The sequence below is a fragment of the Cornus florida genome, unplaced genomic scaffold, assembly GCF_030987335.1.
Source record: "Cornus florida cultivar Cherokee Brave unplaced genomic scaffold, ASM3098733v1 CherokeeBrave_3.0.0_Hap2_Chr08, whole genome shotgun sequence".
NCBI classification, from domain to species: Eukaryota; Viridiplantae; Streptophyta; class Magnoliopsida; order Cornales; family Cornaceae; genus Cornus; species Cornus florida.
Window position 1 is genome coordinate 54,379,241 of NW_026775578.1, and position 26,443 is coordinate 54,405,683.

Sequence of the window (26,443 nt, forward strand, 5' to 3'; positions counted from 1 at the left end):
AATAGTAAAGTAGACGCGCTACAATGGCCTACGGCCTCGTGGGACCTCATATGCAAAATATGACCCTTCAATGGATAAAATTCCTTAAATTCCACATACAACTATGAAGATAAAGTAACATATATGGCATATAAGTGTCTTTGGCCATTGGCCTCATTACATACATATCTAAAGAGTGTCAAAAGATACACTTAAGTGCACATTACATGTCTTGAACAATAAATACAAGTTTTAACATAACAACCAAAAATGAAATAAGATATGCTAGCAAGTGCATATTATAACTTAGTAAAGACACTCCAAGTAGTCTAGCAAGTCTAAGATTGTTGTGCATCCCACAACATGGCTTCTTTACCTGAAAAACACCCAGTAACTTCGGGGTGAGTAAACAAGTTTACTCGTAGGGAATGCATAGATTTAACTTGTTGCAAGATTTGCATTTTAACATAATTCAATCCATACTATTAAAGTGACATTAAAACTTTCAACATAGCATGATGAGATGCAAATTCACAAAGTTAACAACTTGGAATTTAAATGCGAAATCAAACCAAAGTGAATACTTGGATATTGTCCAGATTAAAACCATACTCTTGAGATCACTTTAGGGCTATTAACCCATGGGTACCTTTCCCCTAGTGCGCACTATAATGTAGGGAGCTCTTTATCTCCCGTACTAGAACCAAGTCCTAGTCAAGTCATGTTCTTGATAATATCCCAAGTTTCCAAAATCAATAAGTATAACAACAAGTCATGATATGTGATAAAACACAACAAGTTCCATGAATTGAATGACTAAATCATTAGAACATTGAGATAAAAATTAATTAAACCAATTTAAGTAATTTCTCTAGATTTCAAGAGTTGTCCAAATGATTCCAATTTAATATATGACAAGTAATAACTCATGGATATGCCATATATCAAGTCAAAAATGGAATTTAAGCATAGTACAATCAAGTAAGATTTAAATCGATTTAAATCAATTAATTCTCTAGATTTAAAAGCTCATTTAAATCATGCCGAATTAATATACAACAAGGATCATGTCATTGCCATGCCATTTATCAAGACTAGTGTGAATTATATGCAAGCTATCATTAGTCATTTATCTCATAAATTAATATAGGACATGCACACAACTTTTATATCATTACAAGAACAATTAAATCACTTGAAAAAATTAAATTAAACACCCCCTACCTCAATAGAGAATAGAATCTTTATAATCCAAGGTAACCAAGCTCAAAATGAAAAACTAATCAAGGGTTTTATAGAGGGGAGTGAGAGGAACCTAAAGTATTCTAAGTTCAAAGTTCTAAGGTGAGTGAGAGGGCACCAAAAATAAAGTCAAAGCTACTGGTCAATCTTTTCTTCAATGGTGGCTTCCTTATGATTCTTGAGAGGAAAGTGATGAATGAATTAAAATGCGTAAATCATAAGCTAAATTGGTGTGCTATTCCACTCACCAGGTGCTCTTGCCTCTTTGTCGTCGTCGTCTCGTTTTAGTTACAAATATATCTCTATGGTTTCGATCGTTTTGATTATAAATAATGTCGTTCTGTTGAGCAAATCGTCGAACATGTGGAGCATAGTTGAAATCAATGCCCATTCCAACAATCTTGACTCCATCGAAGTAGTCAACGAGTTCCCTCACGACCCCAAAGCCTTCACTCAGGTCCAACCTTCGTTTCAAATCTCGAATTTTATATTAGTTTTGTTTATGCTGAATGACTTCACTATATAGAACTTTCGTGTTTGGATCAATCAAGAAACACTGTTTTCCTTTTATTTTTTATAATTATTTATTTATTTATTTTGGTTAAATTAAGTGTTTGGAGATTATTTTACTCTACAATTGTGAAGTTTTAGTTAATTATCTAAATTCATTGTATCGGTGAACTCCTCATGAAGTAGTACTTAGGCAGTTTCTTCATTTCATTGTGAAGAACCCTATTAGAGGACTCGAAACACGAGATTAGAAAATGATAATAACAATTGGATTCGAGTTGGGAAAAATTATCTCTGTGAAAGGTTTTTGCTAATAACAACGACTGTAACAGATGTCTTCTTCCTTTTGCATGTGTCATTGGCATGGTCATGGAAATTAGTTCTCTATTTTGATGGGATTGAGAACTTCATACAAAATATCAAAGTAAATTTATTTGATTGTTCCATCAATTAATTTGTTGGAGCGTATTGTACCATGCATGTATCATGTGTACACTTCTGTAGATTATCAATATGGATGGTTGTTTGCTTTCAGGGACTTCTTTACGGAGGAAACGATACCCTACTTGAGTCAACGGGGCTTTACAGGCAGGTTACTTTTCAACATTGTTGTCTTGTTTATTTTTCTCCAATTTTTTCATTCTTTAGAATAATGATGATATTAACACATTTTAGCTGCAAGTTATGATATAATTTCAGTTTAACATTATAGAATTCTAAATATAAATTCTGTCCACGTTTTGATGTTATTGCCCCCATTTCCAGTGCCGTCAATTTTTTTTTTTTTTTCCTTTCATTTTATATGAAATGTTTAAAATTTAGTATTTTGTTGATATCTGCGCTATTAATTTTCCTTTACATCTGTCCATGCAATTCATGACTTGACATTTTTATTTTTGTCATCCCAGTCAACAGTCCGTAAAGTAGCTATTCAAACTGGGAAGGTAAATATCTTTAGTATTCATACTCTTATATGGACACCTTAACTTATTCAAAATCTTCTCATCTTTCACCTTGTATCTGCCATTAGTTTATTTGGCTGCAGTTAATAAATGTAATTTTTTCAGAAATGTACTGTTCTTTTGGTTTGTATAACCAAAGTTAGAAAAAGACCTAGGGCAATATGCAATGCATTTAAATATACCCATTTATTTCCTCTTATTTTCACAGGTTGAGGCACTTCAAAAAATGGATGATTCTCAATTTGGAGAGGGTTTAACTCTTCTTGGTGAAAGGTTTGTAAGGAAAATGTATCCGTGGCAGTTCATTTATTCTTTCTGATTTAGCAAATAAGGAATTGAAGATACAGAACAAAATAAATAGAAAATCAATTTTTTTTTTTTCCTTTGTAACTTCGCGGTATCTCGTCTGGAACAAATTGTAAAACGTTATCTGAATCATTTCTGACGTTATATTAATTGATTACTGATGTGGCAACATAGTCTTTCTCTAAATTTTGCATCTATTAATATGGTATTACCTACCATGGCATTCAATCATCGTTTTATATGTACAATGAATTTATGCAGCTTCCTGTTAGTTATTGCCTATTGCATATATAGTTTCTGTGTTTACAGTTGCATTTTCATTGCAACCTCTTATCCTAGTTAATTTTGATCAGTGTTTAGATTTTAGATAATTTTCATGGTGGTGATCTCAAGCCATGAAAACCCGTTATTGCGTGATGCACTGGTGGTTAATGGGAAAGACACTAATATATAGTAGGCTGATATGTAGAATATCATTATGATATTTCACCAAATTAATTGTTTGAAAGGCTACGTGATTCCACAATTTAAAAAATTCATTTGTAGGATATTATATTTAAACAAGGTAATAAAGATATGTAAATAAAGTAATAAAGTAAAGTTTTTAGCTAATAGAATGGATTTATGGAGAAAAAAAGAAAAGAGAAAGAGGACAATACTAAAAACTGAGCATAGCCTTTTCCTTCTCGCTAGATATTTGGGGTTTTTAATCTTTTTTATCACTAGCATTTAGCTTGACTTATATCTCGTCATTGCGGAAGTGCCAAGTGAAATGTGTGGTGCAAAAGTCAAGGTTTTTGCGTGGGGGTTTCCCCACTCTAGTTTTCATATTGTCTTCTCTTAGAAGTGAAACACCATGGATCTTTTGGACATGAGTTCATCATATATCATGCTCTGTATGCGTCTCCTCATGTTGAAATATTTTCCTACAATTAGTTGGTGTATCCATTTGGCCACACCATCCTGTCACGATCACTAGCTATTACTTGCTCTCCTTTTTGGAACAGTGCTAGGAGGAGGAAAGAGAATAATAACCTTGGGATGGAAATAATATTTGCGCTTTACTTTGTACTCTTGCACTCCACTTTGTTTGTTCAAAAAAGGAAATAACGCAATTATTCTTCAGAGGTACTCTCACGCTCCACAGTTATTCTCTCCCCCAAGGCGGTCTCAGCTTTCACCCTATTGTGTTCTTTTGGGATCTACATTATCCTATATATGATGAATTCATTTCCGTCACCAGACCTAGGCATTCATGTTTTAACAATCGTGCCAGGGAAATTTCATGTTTACACTCAGGTCAACCGCCATTGGTGACCATCCTGCAGCCTGAGTTGTAAGCAAGTATTATGGCATCCATTCATTGACCAAGATTTAGCAACCGGTATTAGCACCCAGTAAATCAATTAACTTGAAAAAATAGAGTAAAATTAGGCTCTCATTTTGCAAATGCTATTAGCTCTGGATAATTGTGTCTTACTATTCCATGCCCATGCCACAATGCCCACTGCTGGCAATAACGTCATCGATCGTGGCACATTACTAGTCTGCAATAGACAATATGTCAGTACCATTAGTCACCATCATACTGAGCCCACCCACTGATAACCCTGCTCGCTAATTGATACACCATTGCATTTGCTACCATCTCCAGCCAAGGCTCCAACTGGTCATGTTATGCTCTGAAGTAGGATCCCCACTCACAAAAAAGATCAAACTCACTATCCTCTTTGTTAGATCTCAGTATTTGTTCTTATTTGATTTGGATCACGATAAAACCCTAGCCCGAGGTGTACCTTGCTCTAAAATTTTAAGGTTCAATGGCAAGAATCCCATTTCTCATAACTCATAAGCGCGTGGCTTTTTTCATCAAGTTAGTTTGATAGCATAGGAATAACAGATTTTTTCTTTTTTCTTTTTCATGGATCCACTCTCTAACCTCCAATATTAGTTCTTTGATCAGCTTGCCATTTCTACTTCAAAAAGGCTCAAAGCCGCCTGGCATATTACTGCAATCATGGAGGCACACTTTGAGGAATGCATTGTTATACATATATTCTCCTACAGCTATCGTCAGATTTGTCCCCATCTTCTGCTCTCTTGAACTATAAATGAAGAGGCTCTCCAATGTCATGGAAGAACCTTTTTGGAACATTACTAGAAGGAAAGGAGAACAACGACATTGAGTTTCCTCTGGATTTTCTCCTAAAGCTACCTCTGCTTTCACGTAGTTGTTAATTTGTTCTCCTGGGACCTCCATTATCTTGTTTGTGATATTAGCATCTCCATTACTAGACCCAGTTACCCTGGCAAGGTTCACTCTTGGAAACACGGTGAGTGTGTCTGTTGACTCTGTTCTATACTTGTAGAAAACTATCAATTTCTATCAATGAAGTGGACATAGAGTTCTGAAGTTGAAGAACTTCTACAACAGTATTTGTGTTTTTTGTAATTTCTATTAAGGAATTGTTCAACATATGTAACTGAGACAATTAAGATTTTTCTTTCCTCCATTTCACTACATTTTTGGTTCATTTATCTTCATTAACAGCGTTAATATTCAGAAGAATCCTCAGGTCTGATATAGTGTTCTTATGTACTTTTGTAGGTTGTATCAAGTAACTTGGTTGAAGAAAACTGGTTTCATATATGATTGATATAATTTAAGCAAAGTTTGTGCTTAACCTTTTCCTTGAATTCATTGTTTATATTTTTGTTGTTTGTGGTGTGTTCTATGGTTTCTTGTTTTTTGTGTGCTTTTGGTTGAATTCTTATAGGGTGTTTTATTTTTTCATTTCATGATATTGTGAGTAGAATGTTGAAGAAGAAACTACCAAACTTTCTTACCTTTTTTGTTTGACTGTCTAGAGCTTCCATATATTTTACCTGAACTGGTTTCACTTTTGCATTTGATATGCATGCTTAGAGTTGAACTTTATTCACACTAGCAATTCAAATTTCATGAATCATCAAATTCCTTAATTTAAATCCTCTGCAGTGGCTGAAATTTAATCCAAAGATGGAGGTTGTAAAAACCTAGGTGAAATGTCTATAAGATAAAAGTGTTCAATCTTGTCATATTCCCTAACTTATGAACATGGACACATATGTCTCCTCCTGATGTAAACACAACCATTTGACTAGTGTCATGTTGACAAATGACCAACCCTTTAATTGTTGGAAGGGAGTAATGCCCAATATACTGTTGATCATAGTAACTGCAATTTTCCAGGTTTCTACCCTTCTGCTTAGTATAAAGTGATTTGGATCTCACCATACAGTATCTTGATCTGTTGCTTGAAGTTCAAATTTCAGATTTTTGTTTTTATTGAATGAGTGGGAATCATTATTTATGTGGTCCATGAAAAGGAGGAAATCACTACTATGCGAACAGAAAATTGAACTCAGGCATCGGATTGAAAAGTTAATATGATCAAAAAGCTGTGTTGCATGGGTGTGGACAAAGACATGGGGTATGGATTTGACACAATAGGGACATGATAAAGAAAAAAAGAAAGAGAGTCGAATTAGGATATTGTCACACAGTTGTGCAACGGAAAAACAAGTGAATTTAGAACGTGTTTCTTTGCAATCAAATGGAGCATATAACAGGGACTATAAAGGTCTAGATCTTACTTTTAGGGTAAATGGAATATATATGTTTTCTATTCAATTAAACTATCTTGATTCACTGTTTTCTTTATTTAGCAATTACTTAATATAACTCCATTTTCATAATCCAATGTTCCCACAGTTGTAGGATTGATGTGATCTTCTTCACCTCCCATTGACTAAACAGTTTAGTTCTTCTAGGAATGTTCTTCCCGGCTGAGTTTCTTTTGGGTTCTTTATCAGTTGCTGGTCTGGGTCTGTGATAATTTTCACGCTTTATTACTGGCTGCAGTTGGATAAATTTACTCATCAGATGCAAGATGGTTGGGGGCTAGCAACTGATGGGAAAGTTTTGTTTGGAACTGATGGAACTTCAATGTTGTATCAGATTGATCCTCTGACATTTAAAGGTTTCTATCGAACAAAGTTAATAATCATGCCCAATTTCTTGTCCTTTCTTCGTCTTCTTCTTTTGGTGTGTTAAAGCTATTCTATGTGCATATTGCTGAATCTAAATCTTTTATCATTATGCAGTCATTGTAAAAAGAACTATCCGGTACAAAGGTCATGAAGTGCATAACCTCAATGAACTAGAATATGTAAATGGTGAAGTTTGGGCAAATGTATGGCAGGTATAAGAATGAATGCTAGTTTTGCTGATCTATTTTAGTTGTTTAATGTTTTGTTACTTTGGGTAGCCTGTGTACAGCATCTTGGTGAAGACATTAGCATAATATTTGGTCGGTGAGGTTTCATTCCTTTGCCTTGGGAAAGTTGTGATGAGCGTCATAATAAAAAAAATCAAAATTTTGGAAATAGAAATTTGCATAAAGAGCTTTAATAGGAGTAAGGACCTGACTAGATAAACAGCTGTTTTTCTTTTATAAATCCTGATTTATGTCTCTCTTTCATGTACTAAAGAATTGGATGGCATTCAAAAAGGAAGCCTATGTAGTTCTTTGAGTTTTTTATTTTTTATTTTTAAAATTCCCTGGCATGTCTTGAATTTACTCTTGAGGGCTTGATCATAATAATGGATCTGAGTTTGGTTGAAAGTAAATCTATTGCTGATCAATGTTTAGCTTAGTATTGAGTGCTAGATTAATGAGTTGTTGTGTTCACTTGTGATGCCAAAACTGATCAGTAGTAGATAATTTGATTGATTCCCCTGGATAGGTTTTTATTTGTATGGCTGTTACAGTAGTTCTTTAAAGCATGTGAAGATTGCTTAGATATTCTTTATTAAAATGTTTTGCCAAATTTATATATAAATTCTCTGTTTCCGATGCATTGGGTTGCTGGTTTAGATTTGGTTGCTGGTTTTGATGATTAGATCTAATTTCATTGCAGAGGCCAAAACTGAACAACTTGAGTAACCACCTTCCTAACATATGTTTAGTGGTTTTTGAGGCTGTAGCTCCAGTAATCAATTATTATTTTTATTTCTTACACATGTTTTCTCTTTCTTTGAATTAATCCCTCATCCCTTGTATGCCCTGGATCTGCTAGTAACTCTTTTCCAAAAACTTTTTCTTGCATGAAAGATGGTCTTGTGCATGTGTGGTTCCTAGATTGAGTGATTCATACCCTGAGAATTTTCATCCGGTGATGTGGATAATTGCTGCAACAGAAGAAATTTACATAGCTGCAATTATGTATCTTTTCTTTTGTCGGTACTATGAGCCTGACTTGTTCAATGAATTATGAGTTTTGCTTTCATTTGTTCTCTTTGCAGGCAAGAATCTTAGCACTGAATTCATCATATATCCTCACTGCAAGTTAATGAGGAAATTATGGCAGATATATAGCAGCAGTCTAAATAAACAGCTACAACAGCTCCTTTATGCCAGACTTTTTCTCTAACCTATGAACAAACAGAGTCAGAGAGACATTCTAAGAGATAATGTGACCGCCACTCTAACTATTTTATTAATTTTTCCCCAATTACCCAAAGTACTATTCCGTGAAACTTATCTTTCCTGGACAACACCCCTCTCAGACTATGCGCAAAGCTATTCAAACACAAAACGAACAATCATCTATCTCTTATAATGTGTCTCTAACTCTATCTTCTCTCATAGATTACTCTTATTTCTCTCTTGCAGTCATTCTCTCTAGCTCTCTCTTCTCTCACTTCGTATTTATATAGAGTTTGCATTGAAATACGTAGTCCTGTAACTAGAAAATCAGTGTCACTCTCTCTCTCTACATATAAGCATATTATACATATATACATATGTGTGTATTAGAGCTGATTGATTTATCAGCATGTACTGAACTCTGTTTCTCTCTTAAAAATATATTTGACATACCTGTGCTGTTAGGGCTAAAAGTAATCATTGCATGTAGTCAATTATGAAGTATAAGCAGCTATTGGAGCTCAAATGGGAATCTAAAGCAGCTATTGAAGCTGAATTATGTTTGATTGGGACTCGGCTATTGAAGTTCTCATCAATGCATGTGTTTGATTTTGGGCCAACTGATTTCCTGCGGACAATAAGGTTAGAAAATTTGATTTCCTGCACATGATTTTCTATTTCTCTGTTTGGTTGTTTTGAAATGAAATGGAAATTGTGCTTGATTGTGTTTATGGTTTTTGTTTGAACACTTTTCATTTGAAGAGTTGAAAGAGAAAGATTGAGCATGGTTTTTGTATGAACTCTTTGCATTTGAAGAGTTGAAAGAGAAAGATTGAGGAAAAATAATAATTGATCTGGTTTTCCTTTATATTTATCGTAATTTACACTATCATGCAGACAACACATATTTAATTTGATGTATGTAGTATAGGTTGGATAGCAAAGTTCTTCAAACAAGTGCAACATTCAATTTTTATGGCTTTAGTGTGAATATGGTTATATTAGGAGTTATCAATCTCAGTAGAAAATTTATCTCATCATACATGACTTTAAGGGACAAAATGATTGATCTGGTTTTCCCTTTATGTTTATTGTAATTTACACTATCATACAGACATATTTCAATTAATGTATGTAGTATAAACAAATGCAACATTTATCTTATCATACATGACTTTACAACACATGTTTTGATGCTTTGGAATAATGCCAAGGACTTTCAGAAGTTATTCCGATGGTGAAGATAATAGACATTTTGTTAGGATAGAATTTAATTATAGTTAGAAGCATACACCAAGGAAGCTTAGTGGCCTGCAGGTCATAACATAACCATTGGTTTGGCATGGTTTCTAAATCCTGTTTTGTTGCACATATTTGGCAGAATTTTTCAGTTTTGTATCTAATAAGAGAATAATTAGAACTTGTTGAGTTGCCTTAAAAGGTGTCACGTGGACACAGAATATTTTCGGATATGGTTTAGTTATGCATTTCTTTTTATCTGTTTTAGCTACCAGGGTAAGTTTGTCTGCAGGGGTCAAATGCCTCTGTAAATGATTGCTATTGCAGCTTATAAACACCCTGACGTGAAATCAGCTTATAACAATGTAATCTGATCAGTTGTGTTTCACAAAGTAAATGTTCTTACCTGATGTCGATTTTTGAAAGCACCGATTCGATTGTTAGTGATAAATCTTAATAACTGATATTCTGCCTTTTTTATTTATACTATTCTTATCTTCTAGAAATTGGTTAAGTGATTCTTATTTTGGTGTAAACTTGATGCAGACACTCAGAAAATGCAACAATTATCGTTTATTTCGGTGAATAAATTTTGTTCTCTCTCTTGGACCATAAGCAAGTCTCCATTTATTGGATTCTGCAATTGCATGTTGGCATGAGTTTTAGCCTTTTACTACCAATGGAAAAAATCATTATGAGTATGCTTAACATTTTTACGGACTCCACTAATTTGAGCTTTTTGTGGTCATGGTAATTTCAGAACTTTTCCTTTATTGGTAAATTAGATAAAAGAAGGAAAAAAGTGAAGTACTTGTGACCATTCAAATTTAAGTATATAGGATTTTCCTCCCCTGTAATCTAGCTGAGGCCTAAACTAAAATTTCAAAATGCAAGCTATCTTTCAAAAATTTATAAACTTAACAACCAAAGGGCCTCTAGCCCACTGGTATGCTCTCTTTCAACAACCCCAACCCCCGAGAAGGGGAGGTTGTGAATTTGAGTCCCACTAGGGACATATTGTGGATAAGGAATGAGCTTTTGCTTCAACTTCAAAAAAAAAAAAAAAAAAAACGAAAAAAGAAAATATGCACTTAATAAATTGAATGACAGAACTATTGTTAGCTTTTAATTTTAATTTTAATTTTTTTAATATTCTATTTTCGGGTTGCTTGAAGAATAGGATAACACATGCAGAATGATTGTCTAGAATTTTATGATCATTTTCTATTTCCTTATGGTTTAATGTTTATGTTAAGGATGTGTGGCAGTTAAAATACTTTATAGGGTTAATTGCAAATAACCCCTCCTTATATATAAAATGTGCAAAAAACACCCCTACTAGTTAATAAGTGCATATAAATTCCTGTATTTTCAAAGTTTGGAGCAAATTGCCCCCTATTTGTCAATTTTGACCCATTTTTTTTTTTATAAAATTCCCAAAAATGCCCTTACTGCTGATGTCAGCAAAAAAGTTATATAATTAAATAATTCATAGGCCTCGATTTACTCTGTCTATATATATATATATATATATATATATATATATATATATATATATTATATATCCCTCTCCCAATTCTCTCTCCTGTCCAACTACTGCTGCCACCTCCCCCCACCACTTCCTCCACCACCATGAACATCATCCATTAACAGTACCACCCACCGCCCAGCTCCACCCCGCTGCCCAATGTTACTCCTTTGAGATGTCTTTGTGGTGGGTTTGGCCATCACCTTTGCTTCCTTCGGTAAGCTTGATTGGCACCTGCTTCACCACTGCCTCTGTCGACCTTATGCTGAGATTGCAAACTTAGTGATTCAACTAAATGCCCATAGACCATGAAACCTAATCACTGAATAAAGAAAGCAATTAGAACCTCCCAAATAATCAATTAAAAATGAACCTCCTTTACTCCTCAAAGGATTACTGAGAACATCCTAGAGCATAATCGGTTATCAACTTATCATATAGACTAAAATGAAACAATAAGATATTGACACATTAATTCTATTTCAAAACTATAAGATATGGACACATTAATTCATCCGAGACTTAAAAGTAATCGGTTTATGGACTATAAGATATGGATTTATGGACGTTAAGTAATCTGGTTCACATCTGGATAAAAGATCTATTCATCGGTTACTATGGTGGCTCCATGGATTCCTGTGGCTATGGCGTCCATTGATTCCAGCGGCAATCCGCTGGTGGTTGTGAGGTGGGAATGGTGGTGATGATGATGGGGATGGTGGTGCGGTGGCGGCCGTGGTTGTGGTGATGTTGCCGTCTCTGGTTGTGTTGATGTTGCACCGCTGATTGTGGTGACGGGTAAACACAGAGATCTGGGGAAGAAAGGTTGGTTTTTGAAATTACTTATATGTCTAAATTTTTAATGACATGGGAGGTTCTAATGGGGCTTTTTTTGTCCAATTAAAATGGAGACAAGCTTATCATCCCGTGAAGGCGTCCCAAAGCTTCCATTCTCTATGTTAAAGATACCAATGTCCCGGCGACCATATTGGGGATGGTGAACAAAGTTAATATAATCGTCAGTGTAGTATATGGAATTTGGTTGACACCCGGGCCAGTTGGAAGATGAAACACAAGTTGAATGATTATCTCCCAAAAACAAACTGTCTCCACATAAGCTCTTCATTTCAACCCGCTTAGCGAAACCCTCTTCAGTTTGTTGTAAAAGTATCTTGAAAACCTTAAACACTGAGGTTGCAAGCTGATGGTGTATATATTTTAGATACCTTTCTACAACAAGTAGATTTTCACTAGATGATTCCACGAGATACATCCGCATTTGATTGACCCTATAAGTCTGCGGCAGTGTAATTACTTTCTGTTGGGGAACCTTACTCTCCCGAGCACTTCTATTAAGATTAATCATTTTGATTTTACCCCAAAGATCAACAGCAAGAATCTGACCTTTATAATATATGACATCTTCGTAAGCGCTATTGAATTTATCTGGATTAGTATAAGTCCAAACTTTGTCTCTTGGCTGAATGAATGCCAATCTTCCATTAATATTATCATAGATTGCGGAAACAATATAGTCATTAACCGATAAAGCAGGGTCAGCTAACAATGCAACCTTCTTAACTACAAACTCAACCTCAACTTGAGTTGTGTCATCATCGGAATCGTCATCGCTGTCATGACGTTTGAATTTTGAGCGGTCAATAATCGGAGGAAGCTCAATGGTGGCCCCACAGAATGGGTTGATTAGGGTTAAGGCAAAGGATTCTTCAACGGTAAATAACCAACCATGTGAGGAACCACAAAACCTCTTTTTGTAAGGTACCTGTAACTGAAAATCATATAGTTTATTGTGAGTAATGCTGTATAGACTACGTCTTTTCTTGCTATTATCTTCTGTAGGGACCATCAACAATGGAACTTGTTGATTCTTTTTAAAGAATTGAACTCTGTTCTGTATTGCCAATGATTGCCATTCTTTACAGACGGCACCAAAGCGAATATAGTCGGAAAGAGAAACTAAATTGTCCAGAATCATATCCAATAAGTGATTCGGAAGCCATGCCCAATTGGACTTCGATACTGAGCCCATATCCAGAATCAATAGCACTGCAATGACGACAAATCAAAAAAATTGATTGGCAAAAATTCGAATGGGATAATGGGATTCCTAAACTGAATGATTAAATAAAATAATAATAATAATAATAATAAGTTATAGTTGTAATTTTCATCAAACGAATTATATACATATAATACGTAAGAAACTATAGCCAACTTAGATTTGTTGTTATCCATTTATATAAAAAAAGAAATAAAAGAGATATTTACATGAATTTAATCAAGCATATGAATACATGGGTAGAATAATCGTAATTTCAGCCGATATATGAATCTGTATAATCACAATAACTTTCCTGAAGCGACTTAAACAAGTAAAAGAGAATCAAAAAAACAAGTGAACTAAGTGATATATTAATATGACAGGGATGATAGTGATATATATATATATATATATAAAGTGTTAAATGACAGTAGTATCCCTGTTATTCCTTGCACGCTTTCTGGCTTCTCTATCTTGTATCTGTATCTAAATTGTGTTTAATTACATCAGTAATTGGGTTACAATTTGTGACTAGTCTGATTTCATAGTATGGTGTTGGTTTGGCTATTTTTCCATGAAATATTTGTGGAATAAATTTGATAATCAAGAATTTTAAAGAAAATATCAAATAAAATGTAAGTTTTCATATTATTTATATTAATAAAATACTATTTTTTAATTTCTCATATATTTATTGACAAATTTAAAAGAAAAATAAAATTTAAAGGGCTAAGAGCTCTTTTCATGCAAAAGAAAATAAAGAAATCATAAGGTAAAGAAAAAAATTTGTTAAGCCTAAACCCAAAAGGTGAAAGAAACATAAAAAAATAAAAATAAATAAATAAAAAAAGAAAAGGGAAACTAAAAAAATTACAATACGTATATCTATAAGTATATGTGATCGGTAATTTGATCAAACAATTTGATGGATACAATTGAATTTTTATTAGAAAAAGTATTTGAATGACATAAAATAGTAGGCTTTTCTCTTATTTTGTTTAGTTGAATAAAAAAATAAAAAATTTTTTTTGAGGGGAAAGACTGTTGCACAATTTAACTATGCTATATATATGCAAAAGAAATAAAATGTAGTTGCATTCATAATTATGTCACGTAAGCAGAACGTACCTTGAACTCACACGGAAGAAAAAAAAAAAAAAGAAGTCAGAGAAATCTAATAATATATTAATAATTGAATGAATGATAGTACAAGTATTTATAATAATGGAAATTCTAAAACAGAAAGGAAACTGCTAAAAAATAAACTTGCTCGGAGTATTCTATAAAATAAGAAAAGAAACCTAATTATTAAAATAAGAAAAGAAACTAAATTACTAAAAAATTTAGTGGTTTAGAAGTTAAATAAAAAATAATTTTAAATTAAGACTTATTGCCTTATTGGTCTTAATGAAAAGTCTGGAACCTTGAACGCCCATGGGATTAGTCCAAATAATGGGCTTCAGTAAGCTGAATGGAGGGCCCAAAGGCATAGTCCCGACTCCTGAGCTTTGATAGGACTTTGAATATGGGCTAACATTGGACTTCGTAGATAACATTGATAAGAAGGTATTAAGTAAACCCGGAGCACCTCGATTTCATTGAAACTAGGTCAAAGAAATCCTTCCAATCGGAGCTTTGATAAGGAACTATTAGTTTCACAGTTCTATACTGCTGTCAATACCATAAGACACGGGCGTATCTAGGGGGTGGACTGGAGCCCATCCCAAAATAATTTAGTATTAGTATTAACCCACTCAAAAAAATATTAACCCATCACATTGACAATTCCTAAATCCACCCTTGCCGTTATTGACATGGCACCGAACTATGTAGGCAGCAGCAATAACATAAACATTCTTCAACCAAATGGCCAATTTGGATCTCGTTACCTAGTAAGGACAACAAACAACTTCCAGCTCTCCAAATTGATACAAAAAGTTATTATTTTTGCTTTTACTTTCATTTCCTAGATTAATTGGTTCTTTAACAGGGAGGCAAAGATCATGGTAAAGCTTGACATATATCCCTGTTTTATTTGAATGATATTTGGTCTGGTTTGGTGGAAAATAAAAATAAGGGAACAAAGGAAAACAGAAAATTTCTAGGTCTCAAGATGTCTGTTGTCTGTCATTTTTAGCTTTCAAAATTCTTAAACTTCACTGTACAAAATTACTTTGGGATGTGAAACCATGAAAGCAGGTCTCCTTTATAAAAGTTCCTCAAAACACATTGTATCACAAAACAATTTCAAAGGCACAATGTTCACACTCATATACAATGAATCACAACAAAATCATGTATAAGAAAAGACATGTCTCAAGTCTCGAGAGGCATTGACATCCATTTTAAGATTTGAAAATCAATTTAGTAGTTAAGAAATTCGGTTAAGTTGATCCTCATCAAGCTAAATTGAAATGAAATGATCACGTAGCTTACTTTTTCAGAGTAGATGGTTGCTAACATGGTAATTAGCTTGAACCCACAAGGAAGAAAAAAAAGAAGTCGCAGAGAAATCTAGTAATATATTAATAATTAAATAAATGATCTACTTTGCAGTATACGTATTTATAATAAAGGAAATTCTAAAACCGTAAGGAAACTAGCAGTGCAAGGAATTTGCTCAAAAATAAACATATTCTGTAAAATAAGAAAAGAAACCTAATTATTAAAATAAGGAAAGAAACCTAATTACTAAAAAATTTAGTGGTTTAGAAGTTAAATAAAAAATAATTTTAAATTAAGACTTATTGCCTTATTGGTCTTAATGAAAAGTCTGGAACCTTGAACGCCCATGGGATTATTCCAAATAATGGGCTTCAGTAAGCTAAATGGAGGGCCCAAAGGCATAGTCCTGACTCCTGAGCCTGATAGGACTTTGAATATGGGCTAACATTGGACTTTGTAGACAACATTGATAAGAAAGTATTGAGTGAGCCCGGCACACCGTGTCTCGATTTCATTCTATTAATAGTATATTTAAGAAGGTATTGTCTATCTTGTATATATATAACTTTGCTTTGTTTTAAATTGATACAGTTCTCATTGTTTTTGCAAACTGGTACTTACCTTGATAAGAAGTAGAAGCTTAAAAAATATAGCGACTTTGTCAACAAAGAGTTTATACTGTTTTCAATGAAAGAACTTTGATGGTCAATTCCTTTAATGGTTGAGGTCTTAAAACTAGGTCATAGAAAGATCTTTTTCTCTTCTTCCAAGCGGGGCTTTGACAAGGAACTATTAGTTTCACCATTCTACTTATTATGACAATTATGATTACATTGATTAAGAGAATGAGCATTCTACAGTCAATACCATTATTTTCTGTAATTTTTCAATTATCCGATTATGTTGGGGCATCCCCTTTATAAGGGTTCAATTGTCCTAGTATGTAAGGGCATCCAAGGGTGACAAATAGACAATTTTAGCCTTGGTATATGACACTATTTTCACACTTTATTTGGGTTTTTTTTTTCCTTCCGAAATGTAAAATATTTGTATATATGTTGAATGTACAGATGGGCCGAAGCCCCAAAATAAAGCCCAAAAGACACCCTTGAGCACCAAACTTGCCCATACCCAAAGGTAAAGCAGAAAACAAAAACTTGCCCTAATCGTTACGCAAATATGCCAACCACAATCCGGTGAGTGAAGATGAGACTAAACTTGCCCTAACATTGTTCAATGTTCTTAGAAATACATCTTTGGTGCAATGAATGTATAATAAAGATAATGTTCTTATTTAGATTTTTTCATTGTGCATAGTTAAAAATGTCATTTTATAGGCAATTAACAATCTAACTTTTAATAATTTAGGGGATTAGTTGCTTCAATAGGTAGCTAATCATGCAAAAGAACACTTTTTCAGCTTACACATTGCAACCAAGCTTATTTGGACTCTTGTTTTTGGCTCAATGGGTGAGGACTCAATTGGTTCGGGATAGATGTTTTTTGGACTATGAGCATTCCATAAGCTTGCTCTTCCACGTAAATGAATAATAAAACTAGAATTTACAACACACAGCCTCAGTACTAAGAAAACATGTCAATTCATTCATATATATGGATGTGCACACACACACACACACACACACATATATATATATATATATATATATATATATATATATAGAGAGAGAGAGAGAGAGAGAAAGAGAAAGAGAGAACACTTATTTGCTTCGCAGCATTTACCTTTGATGCTGCAGACAAAGACTCATTCTACCCATTTATCCTCTAATAGCTTAAAGCAATTACTGGATGTGACCGACTGCAGTGATCCAATATGACACAGTAAATTATTGAATGTGACCGACTGCAGTGATCCTTTACATGGTGAGGACTCTTATTTCCAACCATAAAGATAACCTAGGACTATTTATTTGTTTGGTTGTTTTGAAATGAAATGGAAATATGTCTTAGATCATGTTTATGATTTTTGTTTGAATCTTTTTCATTTGAAGAGTTGAAAGAGAAACATTGAGCATGGTTTTTGTATGAACTCTTTGCATTTGAAGAGTTTTTTTTTTTTTTTTTTTTTAAAGTTAAATTCAATTAATAAGAAACGAAATAGTACAAGGCTAGCAATAGCTAACCAATGGAACATGGATGCCCGAAAATACAACATACAACGGCCTACAATACAAGGCTCAGAAATGGAGCCCAAAATAAGGAACCCCACAATTTCGATGAAGACAAGAAATGCATTTTGGGAAGGGATAATTGGCTTTAAAAAGGGAACTAGACATCAGTTTATGGCATTGACCGCGTTGACCGACGTTGACTTTTTCGGCCGAGGATGCATTTTGGCTACTTTTGAGGTAAGGGTCTTCTAATGCTTCGATATTTGCCTCTTAATTGAGTAATTTTATCTCTACTGCAAGTATATTTTGAAGATTTCTAAATTTTGAAATGAAATTGTTGCCTTGTGTATGTTAATAATGTGTTAAGTGCCTTGAGCATAAATTGCTTTCAATTATGTGTTAAAAGCATGCTTAACTTTGTTTTATGGAAGTTATGTCAATGTATAGTTGATAACATGATGTTGGCATGTATGTGACCCTTTATTGAGCATGTTTATGGTTAATTCTTGTGAATGTCTTATTTGAAATAGTAATGTGAAGGATGTTCGTGTTATAGTGGAATTATGAAGTATGCCATATTTATATATTAATGTTGTTTCATGAATGAAGGTGTTGCATCGCATGTCATGGCAAGAAAAGGGGTTTTGAAAAGGTTTCTGAAAAGGGGAGTTTTATAAAAAGGAAAAGTTTTATTCGAAAGGTGAAGTTTTCCTAAATTAAACCGAATTTCACGAGTCCGGGGTTAGCGTGACTTAGAGGGAGCACGGCCCAGTGTAGGGCGTGAAAAAGTTGATACTAGGTTCTTTAACGGTTGTCGGCATTTGCCAGAATTGGAACTAGGGATAGCTATCAATCTCGCCTTAGTAAAGTCAGTTAGCGGTTTTCGAAAAGTGAAAAGTGGATCGTTAGACACCAAGTACGGGACAGGGTGCATTACATTTCATATCATGCATGTCATTCATTGGAATGTGGTTGTTGGTTCGTTTATGTTATAGTATGATTGGAATTCCCATTGCATGACCCCGACTTCTTTTCCATCCCATACATGTTACGTGGCTCAAAGAAGTCCAAAGCTGACGCCTTAAGCGACTTCTACTGAGCCGTTGTGCTCACCTCTTATTTTATTACATTTTTCAGGTCACGGAAAGGAAGTGGCGGACGACGCTCCTTCACAAATTTGAATGGGGTTAATGGACTATTTTGACATCTTTTATATTAGTGATCTCATTTTTTTATATAGCCTTGGGATGGCAAGTATATTATGTATCGACCTTGGAATGAACCATAGTGCCCTTAGACGAGTTAGGGTATGGGTAAGGACTCGGTTAGCGATTCGGGCCCCGGGTTCGGGTCGTTATATATATATATATATATATATATATATATATATATATATAGAGCACTTGTTAATTGGCCAGCATTTACCTATGATGCTACAGATAAAGACTCATTCTACCTATTTATCCTTTAACAACTTAAAGCAATTACTGAATGTGATCGACTGCAGTGATCCATTATGACACAATAAATTACTGAATGTGACCGACTGCAATGATCCTTTACGTGGTGAGGCCTCTTGTTTCCAACCATAAAGATAAACTAGGACTATTTATTTGTTTGGTTGTTTTGAAATGAAATGGAAATTTATGTTAGATCATGTTTATGGTTTTTGTTTGAACCCTTTTCATTTGAAGAGTTGAAAAAGAAAGATTGAGCATGGTTTTTGTATGAACTTTTTGCATTTGAAGAGTTTTTTTTTGAAAGCTAAATTCAATTAATAAGAAACGAAATAGTACAAGGCTAGCAATAGCTAATCAATGGACCATGGAGGCCCGGATACACAACATACAACGGCGCACAATATAAGGCTCAGAAATGGAGCCCAAAATGAGGAACCTATAATTCCAATGAAGAAGAGAAATGCATTTTGGGAAGGGATAATTGGCTGCAAGAAGGGAACTAGACATCAGTTTATGGCATTGACCGCGTTGACCGACGTTGACTTTCCCGGCCGAGGATGCATTTTGGCTTCTTTTGAGGTAGCGGTCTTCTAATGCTTCGATCTTTATCTCTTAATTGAGTAATTATTTCTCTACTACAAGTATATTTTGAAGATTGGTAAATTTTTGAAATTTAATTGTTGCCTTGTATATGTTAATAATGTGTTAAGTGCCTTAAGCATAAATTGCTTTCAATTATGTGTTAAAAGCATGCTTGACTTTGTTTTATGGAAGTTGTGTTAATGTATAATTGATAACATGATGTTGGCATGTATGTGACCCTTTATTGAGCATGTTTATGGTTAATTCTCGTGAATGCCTTATTTGAAATAGTGGTGTGAAGGATGTTCATGTTATAGTGGAATTATGAAGTATGCCATGTTTATTTACTATTGTTGTTTTATGAATGAAGGTGTTGCATCGTATGTCATGGCAAGAAAAGGGGTTTTGAAAAGGTTTCTGAAAATGGGAGTTTTATAAAAAGGAAAAGTTTTATTCAAAAGGTGAGGTTTTCCTAAATTAAACCGGATATCACGAGTCTGGGATTAGTTTGACCTAGAGAGAGCGCGGCCCGATGTAGGGCATGAAAAAGTTGATGCTAGGCCTTTAACGGTTGTTAGGCATTGCCAAAATTGGAACTGGGAATAACTATCAATCTCGTCTTAGTAAAGTCAGTTAGCGGTTTTCAAAAAGTGGAAAGTGGATTGGTAGAGACCAAGTATGGGACATGGTGCATTACATTTCATATCATGTACGTCATTCGTTGGAATGTGGTTATTGGTTGATGAAAATGTTCGTTTATGTTATAGTTTGATTTGAATTCCCATTGCATGACCCCAATTTCTTTTCCATCCCATACATGTTACGTGGCTTAAGGGAGTCCAAAGCTGACGCCTTAGGCGACTTCTACTGAGCTGTTATGCTCACCTCTTATTTTATTACATTTTTCAGGTCACGGGAAAGAAGTGCGGACGACGCTCCTCCACAAGTTTGAATGGGGTTAGTGGATTGTTTTGACATCTTTTATATTAGGGATCTTATTTTTTTGTATAGCCTTGGGATGGCACATATATTATGTATCGATCTTGTAATGAACCATAGTGCCGTTAGACGATCTCGGGTTTGGGTAAGGACCAGGTTAGCGATTTGGGCCCCCGGGTTCGTGCCATTATAAATATATTTATATTATATATATATATATAGAGAGAGAGAGAGAGAGAGTACTTGTTAGTTGCCAGCATTTACCTTTGATACTGTAGACAAAGACTCATTTTACCCATTCATCCTTTAACAGTTTAAAGCAATTAATGAAAGTGACCGACTACAGTGATCCATTATGACACAGTAAATTACTGAATGTGACCAACTACAGTGATCCTTTACGTGGTGAGGACTCTTGTTTCTAACCATAAAGATAACCTAGGAATATTTATATGTTTGGTTGTTTTGAAATAAGATGAAAATTTGTGCTAGATCATGTTTATTGTTTTTGTTTGAACCCTTTTCATTTAAAGAGTTGAAAGAGAAAGATTGAACATGGTTTTTGTATGAACTCTTTGCATTTAAAGAGTTTTTTTTTTTTTTGAAAGTTAAATTCAATTAAGAAGAAACGGAATAGTACAAGGCTAGTAATAGCTAACCAATGGACAATGGAGGCCCGGAGACACAACATACAACAATGCACAGAAGTGGAGCCCAAAATAAGGAACCCTACAATTCTAATGAAGAAGAGAAATGCATTTTGGGAAGGGATAATTGGCTGCAAGAAGGGAACTAGACATCAGTTTATGGCATTGACTGCGTTGACTTTTTCGACCGAGGATGCATTTTGGCTACTTTTGAGATGGGGGTCTTCTAATGCTTCATTCTTTATCTCTTAATTGAGTAATTTTATCTCTATTACAACTATATTTTGAAGATCTGTAAATTTTGAAATGAAATTGTTGCCTTGTATATTTTAAAAATGTGTTAAGTGCCTCAAGCATAAATTGCATTTAATTATGTGTTAAAAGTATGCTTGACTTCGTTTTATGAAAGTTGTGTTAATGTATAGTTGATAACATGATATTGGTATATATGTGACCTTTTATTGAACATGTTTATGGTTAATTCTTGTGTATGCCTTATTTGAAATAGTGATGTGAAGGATATTCATGTTATAGTGGAATTATGAAGTATGCCATGTTTATATATTAATGTTGTTTCATGAATGAAGGTGTTACATCGCATATCATGGCAAGAAAAAGGGTTTTGAAAAGGTTTTTGAAAGTGGAGTTTTATAAAAAGGAAAAGTTTTATTCGAAAGGTGAAATTTTCCTAAATTAAACCGAATTTCGCAAGTCCAGGGCTAGCTTGACCTAGAGGGCGTGCGGCCCGGTGTAGGGCGTGAAAAAAGTTGATATCCTTTAACGGTTGTCAGGCATTGCCAGAATTGGAACTGGGGATAGCTATCAATCTCGCCTTAATAAAGTCAGTTAACGGTTTTTGAAAAGTGGAAAGTGGATCGGTAGAGACCAAGTATGGGACAAAGTGCATTACATTTCGTATCATGCACGTTATTCATTGGAATGTGGTTATTGGTTAATCGAAATGTTTGTTTATTTTATAGTATGATTTGAATTCCCATTGCATTACCCCGACTTCTTTTCCATCCCATATATGTTACGTGGCTTAAAGAAGACCAAAGCTAATGCTTTAGGCAACTTCTACTGAGCTGTTATGCTCACCTCTTATTTTATTACATTTTTCAGGTTACAGAAAGGAAGTGGCGGACGACGCTCCTGCACAAGTTTGAATAGGGTTATTGGATTATTTTGACATCTTTTATATTAGTGATCTTATTTTTTTTGTATAGCCTTGGGATGACACATATATTATGTATCGACCTTGGAATAAACCATAGTGCCTTTAGACGACCTCGGGTTCGAGTAAAGACCAATTAACAATTCGTGCCCCTGGGTTCGAGTCGTTACAAATATATATATATTATATATAGAGAGAGAGAGAGCACTTGTTAGCTAGCCAGCATTTACCTTTGATGCTGCAGACAAAGACTCATTCTACCCATTTATCCTCTAACAACTTAAAGCAATTACTGAATGTGACCTACTGCAGTGATCCATTATGACATATTAAATTACTGAATGTGACCGACTGCAATGATCCTTTATGTGGTGAGGACTCTTGTTTCCAACCATAGAGATAACCTAGGACTATTTATTTGTTTGGTTGTTTTGAAATGAAATGGAAATTTGTGCTAGATCATGTTTATGGTTTTTGTTTAAACCCTTTTCATTTGAAGAGTTGAAAGAGAAAGATTGAGTATGGTTTTTGTATGAGCTTTTTGCATTTGGAGAGTTTTTTTTTTTTTTTTTTAGAGTTAAATTAAATTAATAAGAAACGGAATGGTACAATGCTAGCAATAGCTAACCAATGGACCATGGAGGCCTGGAGACACAACTTACAACGGCCCAAAATATAAGGCCCAGGAATGTAGCCCGAAATGAGGAACCCCATAATTGAAATGGTAAGACCGTTATTAGTCTACCACACAATTCAAATGGCCTGGAGACACAATATACAACGGCATAACACAAGGCCAGGAGGCCGAAATGAGGAACCCCGCAATTTCAATGGTAAGACCGTTGAGAGAAAAAAAATGATTGATCTGATTTTTAATGGAATTGGGGGGCAAAATGAATTCATTTTGTCAACTGAGATTATGGTTCCAGTCCAAGTGCAAAGGTAAACAAGCAAATGAAGAAGAGAGATGCATTTTGGGAAGGGATAATTGGCTGCAAGAAGGGAACTAGACATTAGTTTCAGGCTTGTCAAGTTTGTATTTTGTTGTGTGTAACTTGTTCTAGTGATTGTAATTTATAGTGTGATGATACAGACATGATCTGAGAGCAACGAGCCTTCTTTTTCAATTGAAACTGGCATTGAAAATATAAAGTAATAATGAATGAGAACGCCTTTTACCCGGCAGGTAGCTGATGAACGCTGAATATTGCATATTTGAGCCCCTTAATATACGTATGTTAAGATCTAAAGTGATACATCTATCCTATTTTATATTGATTTATGTTTATTTCATGTTTTTAGGTGTTTTCCCAAAGAAGCAATTAAAACCGGGCTTTTATGATGAAAAGAATGATAATGGAGTTTGTCGCGTCGTTGCCGGTCATAAGAAGCAAGCCGGGAGTCAAAATGGTGAATTTTGGAAGAATTTAAGTTTAGAAACTCGAGCCTGAACTTTAGAGCTTGAGCCTAACTTAAGGGTGCTCGAGCCTTTACCTAAAAGCTCGAGCACATGAAGCGTCAGAATGTGAAAAGTTGATCCAAGCTCCCAAGACCTCATGCCAAGCCTCAGGGATCGAGCATTAATACTTAGAGCTCGAGCCCAACACCTTGGGATCGAGCACCCTAAAGAGAGGATCAAGCACCATTAACAAAAAGACGTTTCGGAACAATTTTGCTCCCAGAGCTCGAGTTTGAGCTTTAAGGCTCGAGCACCACCACTTCGGGCTCGAGCATGGTTGAAAACTCTGAACCCGCTTCAGTATTTTGGACATAATGTTTTACTTGGAACTCCAAATTGAGCAATCTCAGCGGCTCTAGAAAGAAGACTCGATGCCCTACGTTTTTGTCTCTAATAGCCATCTTGAGATTCGCACTCGAAATAGGTCAAAATCGCTCAGGCTTGAGGTTTTTTCTTAGAGGCTCGAGCCTTATACTTGAAGCTCGAGCCTGGGACTCTGAAGCTCGAGCCTGGATGTACTGGAAGTCGAAAATAAATGCTGGAATTACCAAAGATCATCTTTCTTTATTTCCTTAAAAGCGCAATTGTTACCAAAAGCTAGAAAACCAATCCAAATGGGATTGGAACTTGTTCTCCACTGTAAAAGAAAACGAGAAGGGCACAGAAAATCTATCCATCAATCTCTCATCCATCATATCTCTTTTCTAGTTATTATTCATTTCTCTCACGGCGGCTTTTAGGGTTTTGAAGGGAAGTCCCCAAGAGAGAAGTGCAAACCTTGGCGATGAAGACTGCACCAACACAGATGAAATCTAGCGTCGTCATGAGTGGCTAATTCCTCTCTTAGGGCATTGATGTAACCCGATCCGATTACTATGGTTTGATTGTTTATACTTTGGGAATTTAATAATTTATATACTTTGATTATATGATTTTGTGCAATTAAGCCAAATCAATTGGCGTTTTAATGAATTAATAGTTTCTGAATAGTTATTACTCTGTCTTAGATATAACTATTTATAAACTGTTCTCAACCCATTCTTATTGGACGGTATCTGGCGGAGTCCTACCGGACATAAGAATGGAGATCATGTAATGGTGTTTAAACATTTTTTGTGAATGAATATTTTTATATGCTATGCTTAGGAAAGATGGATTATACTGCAAAATTAGTTAGAAGTAGGTAGGTGGATAGTCCATGCTAACCGTAGATAGGTTATAGTTAATTGAAATTTATGAAACATCTTTCTTTAAAACTAAATTAAATGAATGTTATTGACTTTAATTCATATGGTATGTAAATTGTTGAAATTCCAAGGTTGAACAGTTGACCATAGTAGGAGGATCGTGGTGAAGTCAATCCCTAACTATCTCTACCGTTGATCTTTTCTTTTTACTTTATTTATTTTCTATTTATGTTATTGAAAGACAACAAATCAAATCCTCTTTCTAAATTAAAATAGCAATTAATTGAAGACTTGATAAACTTCCACAGTCCTTGAGGTTCGACACCCTCAACATAACCTTATCCTACAAGGATTCGTTCTATTGCGAGTGGTTAATTTATTATTGACACACATTAGTAGCCATAATCAAAACTTAAAACTGTCATATAGAACAACAGAACAATAGAAACTATATTAAAACAGTCAAGCATAACAACAGAAACTAAGAACGCAATCAACCATCCCTACAAGCCCACTTACAATCCTAATCTATCAGTGAGCCCTTTCCCGGTGTTCCGCCATCTCTGGTTCATTTCTGAATTTGATGTTACATGAGGCACACTTTGGATCATTTATGTGTTTTGAGGCTTGATGATTCACCAAAGCTAAATGTTTGTCACACAATTTGTTACATAGGTTGCAAGAAAATGCTTCCAACCTTTGCGCCCCGGGTGCGCACGCACACATTCTAGGATTCTCTATATTATGAACCACTATGTAACCAAAACAATTCTTGCAGACTTTGTTTGGCATCGTTTTGACCTGCAATATCAAATGGCTACATAACTCAATATATATGACTAGGAATCCAAATATTGTTCCTTCACAAAAATTTTAGAGACCTACGTTCATCAACATAAAACAGAAACATAATGATTAACAAAATTAATTATAAACTAATTAATGTTATGCAATCTTGAGATTTTTTTTTCAAGATTAGGGTGCTGGAATTTGATTAATACGTAGATGTATACGTATAAATATAGTATATAAAACATGAAGATTTGATTAAATGAATGACTTATGTATAAACAAGAAAACGAACAATAACATCTATTACAACAAAGGAAGAAAAAACTC

The 26,443-nt window shown here is 34.5% G+C and overlaps 1 protein-coding gene and 1 pseudogene across 1 annotated transcript; one reads left to right on the forward strand and one right to left on the reverse strand.

Annotated features, from left to right (window-relative positions):
- The first annotated feature begins 1,447 nt into the window (after positions 1-1,447).
- LOC132270285 (glutaminyl-peptide cyclotransferase-like) lies at positions 1,448-9,429 on the forward strand (annotated as a pseudogene).
- Positions 9,430-12,114: 2,685 nt separating this feature from the next.
- LOC132270286 (F-box protein SKIP23-like) lies at positions 12,115-13,287 on the reverse strand. Its single transcript, XM_059771472.1, has one exon. The coding sequence runs from the start codon at positions 13,285-13,287 to the stop codon at positions 12,115-12,117; it is 1,173 nt and encodes a 390-aa protein (XP_059627455.1).
- Between the last annotated feature and the right edge of the window lie 13,156 nt (positions 13,288-26,443).